General features: G+C 40.6%; 1 protein-coding gene across 5 annotated transcripts in view; it reads left to right on the top strand.

The window, feature by feature from the left end:
- KNTC1 (kinetochore associated 1) overlaps positions 1 to 21,021 on the top strand; it is a 100,440-nt gene that overhangs the window by 63,844 nt on the left and 15,575 nt on the right. For all 5 annotated transcript variants that reach the window (XM_055236952.2, XM_055236951.2, XM_063614602.1 and 2 more), the window contains 13 exons: positions 1,389 to 1,498; positions 4,796 to 5,003; positions 8,191 to 8,280; positions 9,224 to 9,395; positions 9,484 to 9,542; positions 9,682 to 9,898; positions 11,201 to 11,274; positions 11,511 to 11,721; positions 11,954 to 12,063; positions 16,072 to 16,118; positions 17,501 to 17,579; positions 19,820 to 19,938; positions 20,334 to 20,469. In XM_055236952.2, coding sequence (XP_055092927.1) covers positions 1,389 to 1,498; positions 4,796 to 5,003; positions 8,191 to 8,280; positions 9,224 to 9,395; positions 9,484 to 9,542; positions 9,682 to 9,898; positions 11,201 to 11,274; positions 11,511 to 11,721; positions 11,954 to 12,063; positions 16,072 to 16,118; positions 17,501 to 17,579; positions 19,820 to 19,938; positions 20,334 to 20,469 — 1,632 coding nt within the window. The remainder of the gene's footprint in view (positions 1 to 1,388; positions 1,499 to 4,795; positions 5,004 to 8,190; positions 8,281 to 9,223; positions 9,396 to 9,483; positions 9,543 to 9,681; positions 9,899 to 11,200; positions 11,275 to 11,510; positions 11,722 to 11,953; positions 12,064 to 16,071; positions 16,119 to 17,500; positions 17,580 to 19,819; positions 19,939 to 20,333; positions 20,470 to 21,021) is intronic.

Here is a 21,021-nt window from a genome sequence, read left to right on the forward strand (position 1 = left end):
AAAATTTAAAACAAAGATTTTGTTGTCCTTTACTTTTGGGAAGAGAGTGTATGTGTACTGCCTCATACATTTTATTAAGTACACACATAGGTGCTTTCAAAGAAATAAGGAACTTTTTGCCTCATTTCCTTTTTTCTGTATTTTTAAGGAAATTAAAAGGGGCCTGACATTTTCAGCTGCTTAACTTTCTCATTTATAGGTATATATCTAGTATCAATTGACATTTATGCTATTTCAGGCCTAGCCTTTAGCCTCATACTTTTGTTTTCTGCTGCTGTTATTTAAAGATAATATTAAAATGTATATACAGCTATACCATGCTTCAAGAACTCCTAGCAGAGGGAACGTAAATGGCCTTTATTTTTCTTTCTTTTTTCTTTTTTTTTTTTTTTTTTGAGACAGAGTCTTGCTCTTTTGCCAGGCAGGAGTGCAGTGGCACGATCTCAGCTCACTGCAACATCCGCCTCCCGGGTTCAGGCCATTCCCCTGCCTCAGCCTCCCAAGTAGCTGGGACTACAGGTGAGCACCACCACGCCTGGCTAATTTTTTGTATTTTAGTAGAGATGGGGTTTCACTGTATTGGTCAGGATGGTCTCCCATCTCTTGACTTCGTGATCTGCCCACCTCGGCCTCCCAAAGTGCTGGGATTACAGACGTGAGCTACCTCGCCCAGCCTTGCCCTTTATTTTTGACATTGTAAAAGAACAGACAAGCAGGCAGGGCGTGATCTTGTCTTTGTCAGGATCTCACTTTGTCACCCAGGCTGGAGTGCAGTGGCATTATCACGGCTCACTGCAGCCTTGACCTCTAGGGCCTAAGTGATCCTCCCAACTTAGCCTCCTGAGTAGCTGGGACTACAGGCATGCACCACTGTGCCCAGCTAATTGTTTTGTATTTTTTTGTAGAGACAGGGTTTCCATGTTGGCCAAGCTGGTCTCAAACTCCTGACCTCAGGTGATCCACCCACCTCAGCCTCCCAAAGTGCTGGGATTATAGGCATGAGCCAAAACCCTCTTTTCTTTACCAAAAATATAAGACAGTTTATTTGCAAACAGTTGACTTATCAGGAAGGTAACTAGTACAGAAATGCTATATGTTTTGAAGCTTAATTCTTCTGCAGTAATGGAACCGATGTTCTGCTGACATTAACAATCAAACTTTTCAGATGAAGAGGCAATGGTTAGGATGACTAAGAGGAGTTTCGGAGCCATGTACACCTCAAATCTCAGAATGATGGCTGGGTTGGGTAGTGTGAAATTGGAGGAGCTATAGACAAATGTTTCTTTTTAAAAATGGATACTAAGAAGGCAAGTCATCATGTTGCCCTTACTTTGATACATTTCAATGTAGAGGGTTTTTTTGGTTTGTTTTTTTCTTTTTGTTTCTAGATTTCTTTTCAGCCAGTTTTCAGGCAACATTTTCTCACCAAGAAAGACCTCATTAAAGCTCTTGTGGAGAATATAGATATGGACACAAGCCTCATTTTGGAATATTGCAGGTAATTCTTTAAACATTAACGGTATTTTTGCTGTTAACAAACTGGTAATTGTTATTGCAAGAACACAGTAATAACGATGATTATTTTATGAGGTCCATGGACTGCTGATATTTTCTTTTGCTCATTCCCAAACTGAGTAAATATGAAATCAAATTAGAATCTCTTTTGATATCACCATTTAAATTCACTATTTAGTGTTTCCCAAACTTGTCTCCTGATAAGCATTGCCTAGGGCACTTGATTTCAAATGCAGGTTTCTGGGCCTCTCTGGCAGTTGTGACTCAGTGGGTCTGGACCGAGGCCTAGAAATCGCTGGTCTCTAATAGGAGCTCAGGTGATTCCTATGATCAGAAAAGTTGGAGAATAGTCTTCTGAGTAATAAACTTCTAAATCAGGTTAACTAGGGAGCAAAGTAATCTTAAAAATTAATGAAAAGTATGATTTAGGGAGAATTTCTATTTTCCTATTAAAAGTATTTATAAAAGAATTTTTATTTAATTAATTTATTTATTTGAGACGGAGTCTCCCTCTGTCACCCAGGCTGGAGTGCAGTGGCGCAATCTCTGCTCACCGCGACCTCCACCTTCAAGCGATTCTCTGGCCTCAACCTCCCAAGTAGGTGGGATTACAGGCATGCACCACCACACCTGGCTAATTTTTATATTTTTAATAGAGATGGGGTTTCACCATGTTGGCCACGCTGGTCCCGAACTCCTGACCTCAAGTGATTCACCCGCCTCGGCCTCCCAAAGTACTGGGATTATAGGTGTGAACAAGAATTTTTAGAACTAAGATAAAATGTGTTATTTATAGATTCAGCTTACTTTGATGAGTAGGGATAAATGATTTGTAATTTATATCTCAGATGTTTCTAACTAGTAAATACAAGGACTCGTTTTCTGGTTTCAGAATGCTTTCAGATACGTCACCTCATTTAATTTTTACAGTTCTTATTGCATATGTTGCCAGTTGATATATGAGGAAAACCCATAGTATGTGACCTGCTCAAGGTCAAATTATTAATGACAGCTTCTAAAATATTATGGGTGCTATAACCCCCATCTGATTTGTAACAGATTAATGGAATCTGAGTTATTGAGAATGAAACTGCTTGGTGCATTTCCTGCACCGGGCAGGCATCTAGTTCTTTGTCTCTGTGGATAGTGGGGAAAGACCGTGGCTGTCACCATCCAGTACCTGTAAGTCAAGGACTATAGGCTGCCCATAGCTTGAAGGAGCACTGACTAAAGAGTAGTTTGAAATAATAAAACTATGTCATTCTTCAGTTTAGTGTTATAAATCCAGAATAGGATACGCACACTCTTATCTTTTTTATTAATTTGAACTTCTGCTAGATTCTTCTGTGATGTTTTATGGTGCAGGACACTTTTTTGAAATTTAAATAGCTATAATGTCAAGTTAATTTCATAATTATTCTACTTATGTGGCATTGATGATTTGTATTCATATGATAGTGACACTTCTGCCTCAGGCGGTCTACCTGAATAAATTTAGATAACCTTTAGAATATCAGAGAGTGACTTGAAAATGGTGGTACTTAAGCCTTTTATTGATATTTTAGTTACTCTGTATAGCAAATTAAACTATCACTGTCTTATTAATAGGGTCTAAAAAGGCATTTCGGTTGTCATTTTGTCTATAGTAACCAGATTCTTTTTTTTTTTGAGATGGAGTCTCACTCTGTCACCGAGGCTGGAGTGCAGTGGCGCAATCTTGTCTCCTCCTGGGTTCAAGTGATTCTCCTGCCTCAGCCTCCTGAGTAGCTGGGATTACAGGCGCTCACCACCACGCTGGGTTAATTTTTTGTATTTTAGTAGAGATGGGGTTTCACCATGTTGCCCAGGCTGGTCTCGAACTCCTGAGCTCAGGCAGTCCACCCGTCTCGACCTCCCAAAGTGCTAGGATTACAGGCGTGAGCCACCATGCCTGGCCTAATTTTTGTATTTTTGGTAGAGATGGGGTTTCACCATATTGTTCAGACTGGTCTCCAACTCCTGACCTCAAGTGATCCACCTGCCTCGGCCTCCCAAAGTGCTGGGATTACAGGCGTGAATCACCGTGCCCAGCCTGATTTTTTTTTATCTTTGAAAAAAAAAAAAAAACAGCTTTTTGGCCAGGTATGGTGGCTAACACCTATAATCCCAACACTTTGCGGGGCCAAGGCGGGAGGATCACTTGAGGCCAGGAGTTGGAGACCAGCCTTGGTGACATAGTGAGAGCCCCATCTCTACAAAAATAAAAAAATTCACTGAGTGTTGTGGCTTATGCTTGTAGTTCCAGCTACTTGAGAGGTTGAGGTGGGAGGATTACTTGAACCCAGGAGGTTGAGACTGCAGTGAGCCTTGATCATGCCGCTGCACTTTAGCCTAGGGAACAGAATGAGACCCTGTCTCAAAAAAACAAAAAAAATCCAACTTTTTGTTTTGTTGATCCTTGGTATTGTTTTTGTTTCAATTTCATTTATTTCTGCTCTGATCTTTATTACTTCTTTTCTTTTACTAATTTTGTTTGGTTTGCTCTTCCTTTTCTACTTCTTTAAGATGTATTGTTAGGTTGTTTGTGAATTTTTTCTACTTTTTTGATGTGTAGGCACTCATAGGTATAAACTGTTTTCAGCTTTTAATTATTACAAAGAGTTGCTGCAGAAGACATCCTTACTAACGTGTATCTTTTTCTTCTTAGGTGAAATTTGTAAATGTTGCATTGTTATACTAAAGAGCATGAATATTTTCAATTTTATTACAGATTTCTCTCCAATATTCTAACAGTTTACACACCCACCAGGAATAATACCTGATTTTTTTTTTTTTTTGAGATGGAGTCTTGCTCTGTTGCCCAAACTGGAGTGCAGTAGCGCAATCTTGGCTCACCACAACCTCCACCTCCCGGGTTCAAGCAATTCTCCTGCCTCAGCTTCCCGAGTAGCTGGGACTACAGCCATGCGCCACCATGCCTGGCTAATTTTTGTATTTTTAGTAGAGATGGGGTTTCACCGTGTTGGCCAGGCTGGTCTCAAACTCCTGACCTCGTGATCTGTTCACCTTGGTCTCCCAAAGTGCTGGGATTACAGGTGTGAGCCACTGCGCCCGGCCTAATATCTGATTTTTAAAAGGCAATAATTAGCTTTGATGACAGGTAGTTTGTCTGATTTTGAGACTGGACAATGACAAGGTTAAATTTCAACAATGGAAGCATGTACCCAAGTGTTTTGTCAGATACTTTGCATGGAAATGCCTGCAGATAGGGAGATTGGTGTGTATTGAATGCTTCTTTTAGCACATTTCAGTTGGACTGCAATGCGGTTCTTCAGCTCTTCATTGAAACACTGCTCCACAACACAAATGCCAGCCAAGGCCAGGGAGATGCAAGCATGGACTCTGCGAAGCGGCGGCATCCCAAACTCCTGGCCAAAGCCCTTGAGATGGTTCCTTTACTGACGAGCACAAAAGATTTGGTCATCAGTCTTAGTGGAATACTACATAAGGTAGACACACAGTGAAATGAATCGAGTCATCTCAGTCATCCCTCCCACCCTTACTAATTAGATACATTAGTAACGAACTGGATGTAAAAGTCTATATTTTTATCAACTTTTAATTTGAAATATTCTCTTGATTTCTATATTTTTAACAAAGTTAAATACAATTTTCCCATTTTTCAAAATAGAAATAGCTTTTCTTCCCCAGATTTTTGAAAACCTTACACATTCTTTGAATTTAGATGAGCTAGAGAGAAATGTATAAATCAAAACAAGCAATTTCCCTATAACCCCACTCTCTAGAGATGAAAATGTTAATAGTGTGGTATAGTAACTGTCTTAAACTAAATATACTCTTCTGTGACCCTCTTTTTTCACTTAACATATTGTCATTATATGTCAATACATACACATCTATCTCAAAAGAAACAATTTCTTTTTCATGGTTCCATGGTTCTGCCGGAAATGTCTTTTTTCTTTTTCTTTTTCTTTTTTTCTTTTTTTTTTTTTTTTTTTTTGAGATAGGGTCTCACTGTCACCCAGGCTGGAGTGCAGTGGTGTGAACATGGCTCATGGCAGCCTTGACCTCCTGGGCTGAAGTGATCCTTCTACTTCAGCCTCCCAGATAGCTGGAACTGTAGGTGCATGCTGCCATACCCCGGTAATTTTTTTAATTTTTAAAATTTTTTAAATGTTTAAAAAAAATTTTTTGTGAAGATGAATCTCACTATGTTGTCTGGGTATGGCTGGGTAAATTTTATTATTATAAATGTTATAATTAATACCTTCATATATGTTTTTATGCTTTTGTCTGATTTGTTTTTTTTTTTTAAGAGAAGGGGGTCTCACTATATTTCCCAGGTTGGCCTCTAACTCCTGGGCTCAAGTGATCGTCCTGCTTCAGCCTCCTGAGTAGCTGGAACTACAAGGACTATACCTGGCTTCTGCTGAGTATTTGTTTAGGAGATCTTCTGATCTTCTGAGAATCGGAATGTTTGGTCAGGGGGTAGTTTAATGGAGAAATGAAGGTGAATGGTGGGGAAATAAATTTTTTTTTTTTTTTTTTTTTTCTGAGATGGAGTTTTGCTCTTGTTGTCCAGGCTGTAGTCTAATGGCGCAGGTCTTGGCTCGTTGCAACCTCTGCCTCCCAGGTTCTCTTGCCTCAGCCTCCCAAGTAGCTGGGATTACAGGCATGCGCCACCACGTCCAGCTAATTTTTTGTATTTAGTAGCGATAGGGTTTCATCATGTTGGTCAGGCTGGTCATGAACTCCTGACCTCAGGTGATCCACCTGCCTCAGCCTCCCAAAGTGCCGGAATTACAGGCGTGAGCCACGGCGCCCAGCCTGGAAATAAAATTTTAAGCCTGAAATCAATATTTCAGTTTTATATTTTGCTTGTAATTCAGCCAAAAATTACATAGCTTGCTCAAATTTTCTAGGCACAATATTTCATCTTCCCACTTTGTTCAATGTTTTTCATGTGACTTTTGTTGGCATTTAAAAAGTAGGCCAGCCTGGGGAACATAGTAAGAATTTGTCACTACAAAAAATTTTTTTTAATTAGCTAGGTCTAGTGGTACGTGCCTGTAGTCCCAGCTATTTGGGAAGCTGAAGGGGGGGGATTGCTTGAGCCCAGGAGGTCAAGACTGCAGTGAGTTGTGATTGCACCATTGCACTCCAGCCTGGGTGATAGAGCGAGACTCTGTCTCAAAAATAAAAAGGAAAAAAGTAATGGTGTGTGGGTAGAAAGAAACAAAGAACAAAGAGAAGACTTGTTTTTTGTTGTTGTTTTAATGTGAAATCTCACTCCGTTGTCCAGGCTGGAGTGTAATGGCACGATCTCGGATCACTGCAACCTCCGCCTCCTGGGTTCAAGCGATTCTTCTGCCTCTGCCTCCTGAGTAGTTGGGACTACAGGCACACACCACCACGCTGGCTAATTTTTGTATTTTTAGTAGAGACGGAATTTTGCCATATTGGCCCAGCTGGTCTCAGCTCCGCCTGCCTTAGCCTCCCAAAGTGTTGGGATTACAGGCATGAGCCACCGTACCCAGCCTGACTTCCTTTCTTTTTATGTTAATATGTATATATGCCACACAATTAATTCTTGCACTATAGTATATAGTTAGAGCTAAAACAGAATCCTTTGAGAAAGTTGCTTGGAGGCCCACAGTTTTACTCATGTCATTTCTAAGAAAAGGATCAGTTTCTTTCTGTTCTAATTTTCCCATAGTAAATGAAAGAAATGGAACTTTAATTTCAAAATCTTATAAAATTTTGACCATACCCCTACCCTTTCTATGCTTTTAGTATCTTAAGAGCTTCCTTCTTTTTTTTGAGACTTAGTCTGGTTCTTTTGTTCAGCCTGGAGAGCAGTGGTGTGATCTCAGCTCACTGCAACCTCCACCTCCCAGGTTCAAGCGATTCTTCTGCCTCAGCCTCCCAAGTAGCTGGGACTACAGGTGCATGCCACCACACCCAGCTAATTTTTTTATTTTTGGTAGAGATGGGGTTTCACCCTGTTGGCCAGGCTGGTCTTGAACTCTGACCCCAGGTGATCCACCCACCTTGGCCTTCCAAAGTGCTGAGATTACAGGCAAGAGCATCCTTCTTTACTAAAACAATACTGCCTTGTGCAGTTTTTTAAAACAGCCTTTGAGACCTTTTTTAGCATGTATGTTTATCCTCACAGGTAATTTTAGAGGTGAGAAAATTGTAGCTCTTTATTTTTTTATTTATATTTATTTATTTACTTTTGAGATGGAGTCTCGCTCTGTCGCCCAGGCTGGAGTGCAGTGGCGTGATCTCGGCTCACTGCAAGCTCTGCCTCCTGGGTTCACACCATTCTCCTGCCTCAGCCTCCCGAGTAGCTGGGACTCCAGGTGCCTGCCACCACGCCCAGCTAATTTTTTTGTGTGTTTTTAGTAGAGATGGGGTTTCACCATGTTTGCCAGGATGGTCTTGATCTCCTGACCTCATGATCCACCCACCTTAGCCTCCCAAAGTGCTAGGATTACAGGCGTGAGCCGCCGCGCCTGGCCGATTCTAGCTCATTTTTAAGGGAATAATTAATTTAACAATGTAGTGCAGTGAGATTTTTATATTTGTAATCTGTGCTGATGATTGTAATTGAATGAAATTTCAACATGGCAAAGTCTTATCAAGTTTTGATATATTTTTGTTTTTATACAGTTGGATCCTTATGACTATGAAATGATTGAAGTTGTCCTGAAAGTTATAGAACGAGCTGATGAAAAGATAACCAATATTAATATTAATCAGGTATAACAAATATATCAAAGATGTAAAAATCATCTTTCTGCTTTTATTTGGATCATAAATCATATCATTATCCAAGGCCTTTCCAAATTATCCATTGAATTCCCTTTAAACTCTGTGGTTTATTTTAGGTTTTTGAAAATCTTTACAAATCTTTAAAAAAGGAAAAAGATTTTCATGACATTCCTATTTTATTACTTCATCCTTTTTTTGCTGTTTTGAGGTGATTTAAATAACCTCTCCTGCAGTCGAAGAGTATGAAGTCACTACAGAGCTAATTGTGAAGAATTAAGGCGACATTTGCCATGTAGGAAGTGAAAAAGGCCATGGGACTGAGAGTTAGGTCAGCTCTGTGTATTAATGGGTAGGTCCAAGACCTACTCAATTGTGTCTCAGTACTTTCATTAACTTCTTCATCGTTTCTGAATTTTGGTCATAGTGGCTTTTATACTTTTTAATTTGATTTTAGAAATTAATATTTTAGAAATATTTTAATATTATGTTAATAAGACATTATATAAGAAAATATCAGTTCAAAAGATTATACAAAGTTCCGTAATATAAAATATAAACATAATAAAGATAAGAGCGTAGAGAATTAATTTAGATCTGTAGCCTCTATATTTAAAATGAAATCAAGTATTTTGAATTATATCTCAAATTATTTGAAGAGCAGATAACAAACTGTCAAGCTCTTATTTACAAAACATCCTACCAGCAACAAGGCACCAGTGGTTTCTCCTCATAGGATTCCTTTAATCATTGTATATAAATTCTAGTTTAGATGAATAATGTTAAAGGGAATACTAGAAAAGGTTTTGATCCTCTTTCTGAAAACAAGATGGTCTCAGGAATGGAAACTTTTGATGATATACTGTTAGATGATTTTGTGACAGTTTAGGATTGGGTTACTCTTACTGGACAAAAGTTTTTTATTTTAATATAGGCATTGAGTATTCTGAAACATCTGAAGTCATACAGAAGAATTTCTCCTCCCGTGGATCTAGAATATCAGTATATGTTGGAACATGTCATAACTTTGCCATCAGCTGCCCAAACTAGACTGCCTTTTCACCTGATATTCTTTGGCACAGCACAGAACTTCTGGAAAATTCTCTGTATGTGTTCACTAACTTTTTATGAATTTTACTGGATAGCCAAATTTTTTTTCTTAAGCAAATCATACTTTCCTTGTTTCCTTTCTAGCTACAGAACTCAGTGAAGAATCTTTCCCAACATTGCTCTTAATTTCGAAATTAATGAAGGTAATGGGTTAAAACGTTGTAAGACATTTCTGTATTCTGTAATTAATTCTGACCCCGTATAGAAGATTTTTCTGCTGCTTTCATGTAAAACCTTATATGTGAATATGTGCTTCAGCCATAACCTTCCTTTTCTTTGAAGTTCTCTCTGGACACTCTGTATGTGTCTACGGCAAAACATGTTTTCGAAAAAAAACTGAAGCCAAAGCTCCTGAAGTTAACACAAGCTAAATCCTCAACACTGATTAACAAGGAAATAACTAAGATCACGCAGACCATCGAATCCTACTTACTCTCTATAGTCAACCCAGAGTGGGCTGTGGCTATTGCCATCAGCCTTGCCCAGGATATCCCTGAAGGTAAGAGCTCTTCTTTTAAAATTGTAGTTTTTAAAAAAAAAAAAAGAGTACTCTTTTTGCATCTTTAAGGTGAAGCAGGATGGTAGTTTTCAAATGTATGTGCCTGCTCTCTTAACTGTGGTGAATGCTGAAACGCTCAAGGGCAGTGGTCACGGGCAGGGAGGCAGGCAATTTCCAGCTTGTCCTTGTGCCTTCTTTGGGGTGTGACCATTGCTAGGAATAGGCAGTGATGGGTACTTCCTAATATCCAATCACACTTTCTTTTTTTTGAGATGGAGTCTTGCCCTGTCGCCAGGCTGGGGTGTAGTGGCATGATCTTGGCTCACCGCAACCTCCACCTCCCGGGTTCAAGTGATTCTCCTGCCTCAGTGTCCCGAGTAGCTGGGACTACAGGTGCGCACCACCATGCCCAGCTAATTTTTGTATTTTTAGTAGAGACAGGGTTTCACCATGTTGGCCATGATGATCTTGATCTCTTGACCTTGTGATCCGCCCGCCTCGGCCTCCCAAAGTGCTGGGATTACAGGCGTGAGCCACTGCACCTGGCCCAATCACACTTTCAATAAGGAATCTTTAGATAGTCTCACATAACCAAACAGGTGCACAAGCATAGGCACTTACTGCTACATTTTTGGTTGTAACAAAAGTTGAAAGTGACTTTTTAAAAAATGCTCAGGTCAGGAACTGGTTAGAAAATAGGGTGTATTCGTAGAACGAAATATTATGGGGCTGATTTGGAAAGATATCCAAGATATGAAGTGAGAACAGCAAATTATACTAGAATATGTATGGTATTACCCATTAGGGTTAAGATGCACATGCATGCATGTGTGAACACAGACTGACACACACACAGAGAAAACTCCTAAAGGCATATAAGAATCTAGAGAATAGGAATGGAAGCTGATGAGAGGGCCTCGGTGGACTTTATTTTTTTTTTTTTGACGGAGTCTTGCTCTGTCACCCAGTTTGGAGTGCAGTGGCGTGATCTTGGCTCACTGCAACCTCTGCCTCAGCCTCCTGAGTAGCTGGGACTACAGGCGTGCGCCACCATGCCCAGCTATTTTTTGTGTGTTCAGTAGAGACAGGGTTTCTCCGTGTTGGCCAGGGTGGTCTTGAATTCCTGACCTCAGGCGATCCACTTGCCTTGGCCTCCTAAAGTGCTGGGATTACAAATGTGAGCCACTGTGCCCAGCCATGAGTATGCATTTTTGTAATTTTAAAAAAGTTGCTAATTTGACCAAAATACATTTTCTTGAAAAGATTAAGACTTGCCTGTAAATCTTTACTTATTTATTTTAGGTTCCTTCAAGATGTCTGCTTTGAAATTCTGCCTTTATTTAGCTGAGAGATGGCTACAGAATATCCCATCGCAGGTGTGTCTGAACTATCAGATTGGCGGCTTTTCTTCTTCCTAATTAAATTGTACTAGCTTAATTTATCTTCTCATGCTGCCCTGGTGCCTAAAATGGAGAAAGAAGACCAAGGCTTTATGTAGATGCTTAGGAACATAACTGAGGAAGGGAGGGATTGTGATTGATAAAGATGGATGCTTGGTTTCAACTGAGACTTACAAAGTAAGATTTTTTTTCTGCTTGGAATTGTTTAAAAGGATGAAAAACGTGAAAAAGCCGAGGCTTTGTTGAAGAAGCTTCATATCCAGTACCGGCGATCGGGCACAGAAGCTGTGCTCATAGCCCACAAGCTGAACACTGAGGAATATTTAAGAGTGATCGGAAAGCCAGCACATCTTATTGTCAGTCTCTACGAACATCCTAGCATCAATCAAAGAATTCAGAATTCATCTGGCACAGATTATCCTGGTGAGGACAAAACAATTTTTTTGTTGTCCAAGAAAAGCTATTATTTTGATTCCCAGTTTTATGTATATATGTACGTGTACATATTTATTACTTACATATGCATATATATGTATATACTTAAACATACTTATATGTGTATGTGCGTGCATATATACACATACACATACAAGTATTCAATATAAGTATTTAAAACTTGAGTTTTTCTTTTAATTCTTTATTTTGAATATCTTAGATATTCATGCAGCAGCTAAAGAAATAGCTGAAGTCAATGAAATTAATTTGGAAAAAGTCTGGGACATGTTGTTGGAAAAATGGCTATGCCCTTCAACAAAACCTGGTGAAGTAAGTACTTGCTGCCCAAGAGTATCTGTAGTTGAGTGTGCACCGATGGCTTCTTCTCAAAGTCTAAATATTTATCCCACATGATACAGCCTTCTAATTAGGAGCACAGACTCTTCAAAGAAGGAAGTTTCTTTGTTTGTTTTGTTTTGTTTTGTTTTTGAGACGGAGTCTTGCTCTGTTGCCCAGGCTGGAGTGCAGTGGTACAATCTCGGCTCACTGCAACCTCTGCCTCCTGGGTGCAAGTGATTCTCCTGCCTCAGCCTCCCGAGTAGCTGGGATTACAGGCGCCTGCTACCACGCCTGGCTGATTTTTATATTTTTGGTAGAGACGGGGTTTCACCATGTTGGTCAGGCTAGCCTCGAACTCCTGACCTTGTGATCCTCCTGCCTCAGCCTCCCAAAGTGCTGGGATTACAGGCATGAACCACCACCCCTGGCCTCTTCTTGTGTTTTAAAGACAGAGTTTCGCTCTGTCACCCTGGCAAGTGCAATGGCACAATCACGGCTTACTGCAGACTTGAACTCCTAGGCTCAAGCAGTCCTCCCCACCTCAGCCTCCCAAGTAGCTGGGACTACATGTGTGCATCACCATGTGTGGCTAATGTTTTGTTTTTTTGTTTGGTTTGTTTTGTGGAGACAGGGTCTCTCACTATGTTGGCCAGGCTGGTCTCCACTCCTGGCCTCAAGTGATCCTCCTGCCTCGATTTCCCAAAGTGCTGGGATTACAGGCATAAGCCACTGTGCCTGTCTGGAACTTTTGTTCATTTTATTACCCTCTGTTATCTAATAAGTTTTAAAGAGATTGTTTACTTTTTTTTTTTTTTTGGATACAGAGTCTTACTCTGTCATCCAGTCTGGAGTGCAGTGGCGTGATCTCAGCAATCCCTGCCGAGGTTCAAGAGATTCTCCCTCCTCAGCTTCCTGAGTAGCTGGGGTTACAGGTGTGCACCACTATGCCCAGCTAATTTTTGTATTTTTAGTAGAGATGGGGTTTCACCATGTTGGCCAAGCTGGTCTTGAACTCCCGACCTCAGGTGATCTGCCTGCCTTGGCCTCCCAAAGTGTTGGGATTACAGGCATGAGCCACCACGCCTGGCCTGAGGTTGCTTACTTTTTGCTTAAATATTGTTTTGTGGCTGTTTTACCTTTCAATTGATGATTTCAGATGCTGTCTTGTATGAAAGAAATGGCCTGTTCTTTTACTCAGATTCATGTGATTAACTTTTTGTTTTGAAATAATTTAAAATGTACACAAAAATGCAAAAATAGTAAAAAAAAAAAAAAAAAAAAAAAAAAAGAATTCCTATATACACCTTTCACCCAGATCCATGAATTTTTAACATTTTGCCATATTTGCTTCATCTCTCCTCTATAATTGATACACTCATAATATTTTTCGGAACCATTGGAGAATAAATTGCATGTGGCATACCCCCTTGCCCCCTGAATATTTTAAGGGTGTATTTCCCAAGAACAGGATTTTCTCTAATCCAACCATAATGTAATTTTCAAAATCAGAAATTTAATGGTGATATAATTGAATTTATGGTCCATTTTACAGTTACACCAATTGTCCTAATAACGTTTTTTATAGTAGTTTTCTCCCCCAGGTCCAGGATCTTGTCTAGGACTATGCTTTGCATTTGTTGGTCATGTCTCTAGTCTGTTTTTTTTTTTTTTTTTTTTTTTTTTGACACAGAGTCTGGCTCCATTGCTCAGGCTGGAGTGCAGTGGTACAATCTCAGCTCACTGCAACCCCCACCTCCTGGGTTCAAGCGAGTCTCATGTCTCAGCCTCCTGAGTAGCTGGGATTACAGGCGCCCGCCACCATGCCCAGCTAATTTTTGTACTTTTAGTAGAGATGGGGTTTCACCATGTTGGCCGGGCTGGTCTCAAACTCCTGGCCTCATATGTTCCTTCCACCTTGGCCTCCCAAAGTGCTGGTATATTACAGGCATGAGCCACTGTGCTCGGCCTCTAGTCTGTTTTAATCTATAACAGTTCTGTGACTTTTTCTTGTCTTTTATGATATTGACATTTTTGAAGAGTGAAATCCAGCTGTTTCATAAGCTGCCCTCCAATTTGGGCTTGTCTAATACTGCCTCATGATAATATTCAAATTACTTATTTTTTGCATCATACTGCATAAGTTGTGTTGTGCCCTCCTCAGGGTATGACATTTGGAGGCACATGAGGGCCTTTTGCCCTCACAGGTGATGTTAATTTAGATAACTTGGTTAAGGTGTCGTCTGTTTCTCTACTCCATAATTACTATTTTTCCTTTTGTAATTATTAGAGGAAATATTTTAGGATGATACAACATTCCATCCCTCTTCCAGCTCCTTTCCTCTACCCCTGCACACCTGATTTATTGATGTTTTTGAAGAGCACAGGCCAGTTGGTTTATAAAATATTTCATTTTGGGTCTGCTAATGTTTCTTGTGATTTGATTCAGGTTATGTGCTTTTGGCAAGAATACCGTATAGGTGATGTATTACTTTCAAACGATCACACCAGAAAGCACATAATGTCAGTTTTTAAGAAATAGCATCATTAACATCTAAAATTTAAGATAGGTTTCAGCAAATCCAGATCTTCTGTATCATTTCTTCTGAATTTCCAGGCAGAACTTGAGGTAGATTCGATAATTCCTACATCCACCTAGGCAGATATTCTTGGGGGAACAAAATCTATTTGTAAACAAATAGTGTAATATGACATCAGGGTTTTGTTTCTTTGTTTGTTTGAGATAGGGTCTCATTCAGCCACCCAGGCTAGAGCAGTGGCATGATCTCAGTTCACTACAGCCTCTGCCTCCCTGGCTGAAGTGATTCTCATGCCTCAGTCTCCAGAGTAGCTGGGACTGCAGGTGTCCCAGCTACTTTTAAAAAATTACCTGTGCCCAGCTAATTTTTTTAGTATTTTTAGTAGAGATGGGTTTTCGCCATGTTGCCCAGGCTGATCTCGAACTCCTGAGTTTAGGTGATTCACCCACCTCGGCCTCCCAAGGTGCTGGGATTACAGGTGTGAGCCACTGCACGCGGCCACCCATTAGGTTTTTAATTAGCAATTTTTATATCATTTGGCGTTTGATTCAACAAGGATTTTAAAAGTATTTACCAAGAGCATGGACTGTGCTTCAGTGGAAACAGGAGTTAGAAACATATCTTGGCCACGTAGAATATGTGATTGACTTTTAGAAACCAGCCTTTACAGATGTTTTAACTTATATGTAAGTTCAAGGTACACACTAAAAGTTCCTTGAGGCCAGAAACTGCATGTATACATAGCAGATAGTACAGTACTTTGTAAATCCCAATAGATATATACTGAATTAACAAATGGCTCATTTAAAATTCATGGAGTCTTTTCCTTTTACAAATTATCTAATACGGGGCTGGGCAAGGTAGCTCATGCCTGTAATCTCAGCACTTTGGGAGTCCGAGGTGGGAGGATTGTTTGAGGTGAGGGGTTTGAGACTAGCCTGAGCAGCATAATGAGACCCCCATCTCTACAAAAATTTAAAAAATTAGCCACGTGCCATGGTGTGCACCTGTGGTCGCAGCTACTTGGGAGGCTGAGGCAGGAGGATTGCTTGAGCACAGGAGGTTGAGGCTGCAGTGAGCCGTGGTTGTGCCACTGTACTCCAGCCTGAGTGACAGAGCAAGATCCTGTCTCCAAAAATAAAAATAAATCAAAATAAAAATCCAATGCATGTCAGCTCCAGGAAGATAGGAACATTTGCTTTATTTACTCAGGCAATCTATATACTTAGAATTGTGCCTATCATATAGTAAGTGCTCAGTGAATATTTGTTGAGTAAACAAATATGAGTAGACCCATCATTTAAGCAAAAATCTTTTCATAAAGTAATTTATGTTATAATTTTTCTATGTAAACATAATATTGTATATTAGGTTTTTTATTTAATAGATTTTCAGAGAGATGAATGTTTGTTTAGTCATAAACTTTTTCAGTTTTTGACCTTTTTTTCCTACCTTTTCGAAGAAACCATCAGAATTATTTGAACTTCAAGAAGATGAAGCCCTACGAAGGTACTCTTTTCCTTATATTCACCTATATCGTGATGCAAAATAGAAATCTTACCAGTACGTTTTTCAGCAGTTGATTTTTTTAAAGGGCTTTCTTGATAAAACTGGGGTCAGAGTCTATGAGATGAATCAGTTCACTAATACATGGCTAGGAGTCTGCAGTGGAAAACATCAGAGCCAGCCAAGATCTAGAATGTCTGAACTCCTACAAGGGCGAGTGTTCCTAGCACACCTTTAGCTGGAAGGTGCCTCTCAAGCAGAAGAAAACTCTTAGCTAGGACTTTGGCCCCAGACCCTTTTATGTTCTCTTACCATGCTAAACTGGGTTGGTTCAGATATGGGCCACCAGATTCTTTTTGCTCTTCTAACCAATGACTGAGGCCTAGAAAGGCACATTGATTTTTATCTAATGTGCTAGGTTTGATTGGTTATGGCTTGTATTCTTGAGAAGACACTATCTGGGCTCAAGTCAGAACGAATGTGGCAATCCATTAATGATGCCTGGCACAGGCATGGATAAGGGAGCATTGGCGGCTCACATGCCAGCCAGCTTTTTGTCTTTCTAGCCTAAACCAAAAGTAAGCCAAGTGGCCTGGGAGGCCCTATGTCCAGCCTCAGCCTTGGAGAGCTGATAGAAAAGACATGGAAAAACAACCCCAAGAAACGGATTCCTTCTGGTTTGGAGCAAGCAGAGCTCTCCTAACCACCCATACCATGCCCTCTTTCCCTCTGGGCCCCCACCTTGGCCTCATTTAGTCTTTTAAGGGAAAGGCCACCTTTGTTCTAACAAAAGATAGCTCCTGGTATGTCTACCTGAACTAGCCACGTGGAAAGTCTTGGAGGGAAGCGATTTAAAGAGAGGAGAGAAAAAGGAAATCCCAAAAGGCTACTTAATGCAAAGTTCATAACGTGCTGCTTTTTCCACTAAAAGCTCTGCCCCACCCCTCCTCCAGCTGGCCTGATTCATCTTCCCTTCCCGGAGAGGGCCCAGCCTGCCTTGAGTCTAGAGGTTGAAATGGGCTGCTAACAAGGTCCTGCATACCAAACACAGAATTCCCTATGTGTAGCATTCAAGGGACTTTACAGCTACAGTTTGCATTAATTTCTTAAATAAAATTTAAGGGATCAGAGATTGACTAGCCATTCTATAGATGAGGAGGCTGAAGCCTGGCATTTATTGCATGTATTATCATCTTTAGCAATGAAAGAACTCGAGAAAAGATTAAGCATTCTTTAAAGGGGGAAGCACAAATGTCATTGACCCATTATCCTTCTGATCTGCCTTTGAGTTGTCTAATGACCGTTCCATGGATAGAAAGATAAGTCTGTTGTTTTGATAATCCATCACTAAATTAAAAAATAACTAATTAAAAATTTTTTTCCAGAGTGCAGTATCTCCTCCTGTCTCGTCCAATTGATTATAGTTCAAGAATGCTGTTTGTATTTGCAACATCAACTACAACCGTAAGCTCTAGAAACTTAATCCAAACTCTTCTGTGCATCTCAGCTTAACATTTTTTTCCTGTTTATTTACCATGCTTGATTGCATTAACAGATGATTCAGATAATGCTCACGTACATATGTATTCAAAGTCTATCTCATCTCCTAAGCAAGCATTGTCTTTTGCACCATGCTCCATTTAGTGCTTGCCTCTGTAACATCTCCTTAGCGTGCTGAATGGTGCACCTATTGACAGTTTCCACTGGCTGTCTGCATTCACAATGGTTAACTCCCTGGTCAGTCCACATTCCTGAAGCCAGGAGCCAAACAAACTGGCCACGAACAAGTCTCCACCAAGGCCTAATCCGTCTGCGTGCTCTAGTCAGACCACCCCTTCTGCCCACTAAATTCTAGCTAGATTGAACTTGCAATTTCCCCTAACAGCAACATGACCTTTAGCTTCAGGTTCTTGCCTATAGAAATGTCCTCTGAGGCAGTTGGAGCAGAGAGAGGAGAAGGGGGTGGAGGCAGTAGGCAAATAATTCTCAGAGAAAAGGAAGAAAAGGAAGTCTGAGGTGCTGATTTTAAAGTCCGTGACAAAAAGGAAAAAGCCTCCCCTTATTTTCTCTACATATAAAGACTTTATGACCTAAAAATGGTATTCCATGATAGGTGGCTAGTGCAGCTCACAGCTCAGCTGTGTACATGCTTTTCCTTACAGTCTGCCTTATGTGTACTCCCCATTAATTAGTATTAGCATGTATTCAAATGGGAATTCACTTTAGTATGATATACAGTAATCCCTCCGTATCTGTGGGAGGACTGGTTCCAGGACCCCCAAGGATACCAAAATCTGAGGACACTCAAGTCTTTTATATAAAATGGTGTCGTATTTGCATGTCACCTACATACATCCTCCTATATACCTTAAACCATCTCTAGGTTACTTATAACAATGCCTGCAAATCACTTCATCCCCATGGATTCAGTGTAGTACTTGGCATGCAACAAATTCATGTTTGGTTTTTAGAACTTTGTGGAATTTTTTTTTTTCTTGAACGTTTTCGATCCACTGTTAGTTGATTCCATGAATACAGAACCCACGGAAATGGGGGCCAACTGTGGATCCAAAAGTTGAGGTTTAGTAAAATTAATTTTTACTACTTCATCAAGAACATTTTTTTTTTTTTTTTTTTTTTTTTTTTGAGATGGAGTCTTGCTCTGTCACCCAGGTCGGAGAGCAGTGGCACAATCTTGGTTCACTGCAACCTCCGCCTCCCAGGTTCAAGCGATTCTCCTGCCTCAGCCTCCCAAGTAGCTGGGACTACAGGCACCTGCCACCACGCCTGGCTAATTTTTGTATTTTTAGTAGAGACAAGGTTTCACCATGTTGGCCAGGCTGGTCTCGAACTCCTGACCTCAGGTGATCCACCCACCTCGGGCTCCCAAAGTGCTGGGATTACAGGCGTGAGCCACTGCACCCGGCCCATCAAGAACATTAAGTGAAATTTGTCTTTGGTTTTCTTTTTCTTTTTCTTTTTCTTTTTTTTTTTTTTTTTTTTTTTTTTTTTTTTTTTTTTGAGACAGAGTCTTACTCTTACTCTGTCGCCCAGACTGGAGTAGTGCAATGGCGCGATCTCAGCTCGCTGCAACCTCCGCCTCCGGGTTCAAGTGATTCTCCTGCCTCAGCCTCCTGAGTAGCTGGAATTACAGGCACATGCCACCACACCCGGCTAATTTTTGTATTTTTTGTAGAGACGTGGGTTTCACCATGTTGGTCAGGCTGGTCTTGAACTCCTGACCTCATGATCCACCCGCCTCGGCCTCCCAAAGTGCTGGGATTACAGGCGTGAGTCACTGTGCCCAGCTATGTCTTTGGTTTTCAATACTGCCAGGGCATGCCTGTAAATACAAGGGCTGCAACAACAGTTGGAGGCCCTGCCTCCATTCTGCTTGCAATTTCACCCACCATTGCTTTTGCACAGTCAGTGCAAATATCAACACAGTGTAAAGGCAAATAACATCTTAGTATCATGAAAACAGCTTTGACCCTTTCCCTCCTGAAGGAGTCTCAGGAATGCCCCTTCAGGGGTCCATGGGCCACATGTTAAGAACCACTGTTACACACAGTGCGTTCCGTAATTGTAGAGATTGACTTTATATTTTAAAATAATGACGTTGTTTATGTTGCCTATGTTGAAACTCATTTACCCAACTACAATGTGCAGGTGTTCAACTCTCCAAACCTCTTTTGGTTTTGCAGACACTAGGTATGCATCAGTTAACTTTTGCCCATAGAACTCGAGCTCTTCAGTGTCTCTTCTATTTGGCTGACAAGGAAACTATAGAATCTCTCTTTAAAAAACCCATTGAAGAAGTGAAGTAAGTAGAAATGTTTAAATTGTATTAAGAAATAGGAAACAGATCATTTTTTGGAGCTGTACCTTTTAAGCCCTGAATTCAGAAGAGCGTAGTAGAGTAGCTGTGTGAATACAGTTCTGTTGCCTTGAATATCCTTGACATTTTGGCAAAGGGATAATAGGGCTTTGAGAACATCTTGTTTCCATCGTTTCTTGGAGGCATTTAGAAACTGAATGTTTTATTTATCTTGTTCAAATTGATTTCTATCTAATGTTATTATATATTCATTGAATATATTTGGAAGTTCAAAATGGACTTTTAAAACAAACTGGCCTAATATTTCCATATGGTAGTTTTTATTTTAAATGTAAATGTGGCCTATGAGAATGATTCTTAGAAACGTTTCTGTTTTCCAGATCTTATTTGAAATGTATAACTTTTCTGGCATCATTTGAGACTTTGAATATCCCCATCACATATGAATTATTTTGCAACAGTCCTAAAGAAGGAATGATTAAGGGTCTGTGGAAAAACCACAGCCACGAGTCCATGGTAGGTACACCTCACTGCCGCATTCCCAATTCCCTGCCCCTACTCAGAATCCTGAAAGAGAAAACCAGGAATAGTCTTTTGTTGTTGTTGTTGGAGACGGAGTTTTGCTCTGTTGCCCAGGCTGGAGTATAGTGGTGTGATCTCAGCTCACTGCAACCTCCATCTGCCGGGTTCAAGCCTCAGCCTCCCAAGTAGCTGGGATTATAGGGGCCCGCCCACCACACCTAGCTAATTTTTGTATTTTTAGTAGAGGCGAGGTTTCACCATATTGGTCAGGCTGGTCTCGAACACCTGACCAGGTGATCCACCCACCTGGGCCTCCCAAAGTACTGGGATTACAGGCATGAGCCACCGCACCCGACCCAGGAACAGTCTGTATCCCTGAACAACTCTACTGCTCTGAGACCTTTCTACTCTCCTGTCCCAGCGTGTGGATGGATAAGCCAATGTGGAAGGTCCTTTTACCTCTTTTGCCTTAAAGCCCACCAGCTAAAGTCATCCCTGCCAACCAGAGAGAACAGTTTTGTAATCCCTTCCACGGCTTATCCGTCC

The sequence above is a fragment of the Symphalangus syndactylus genome, chromosome 13 (assembly GCF_028878055.3).
Source record: "Symphalangus syndactylus isolate Jambi chromosome 13, NHGRI_mSymSyn1-v2.1_pri, whole genome shotgun sequence".
NCBI classification, from domain to species: Eukaryota; Metazoa; Chordata; class Mammalia; order Primates; family Hylobatidae; genus Symphalangus; species Symphalangus syndactylus.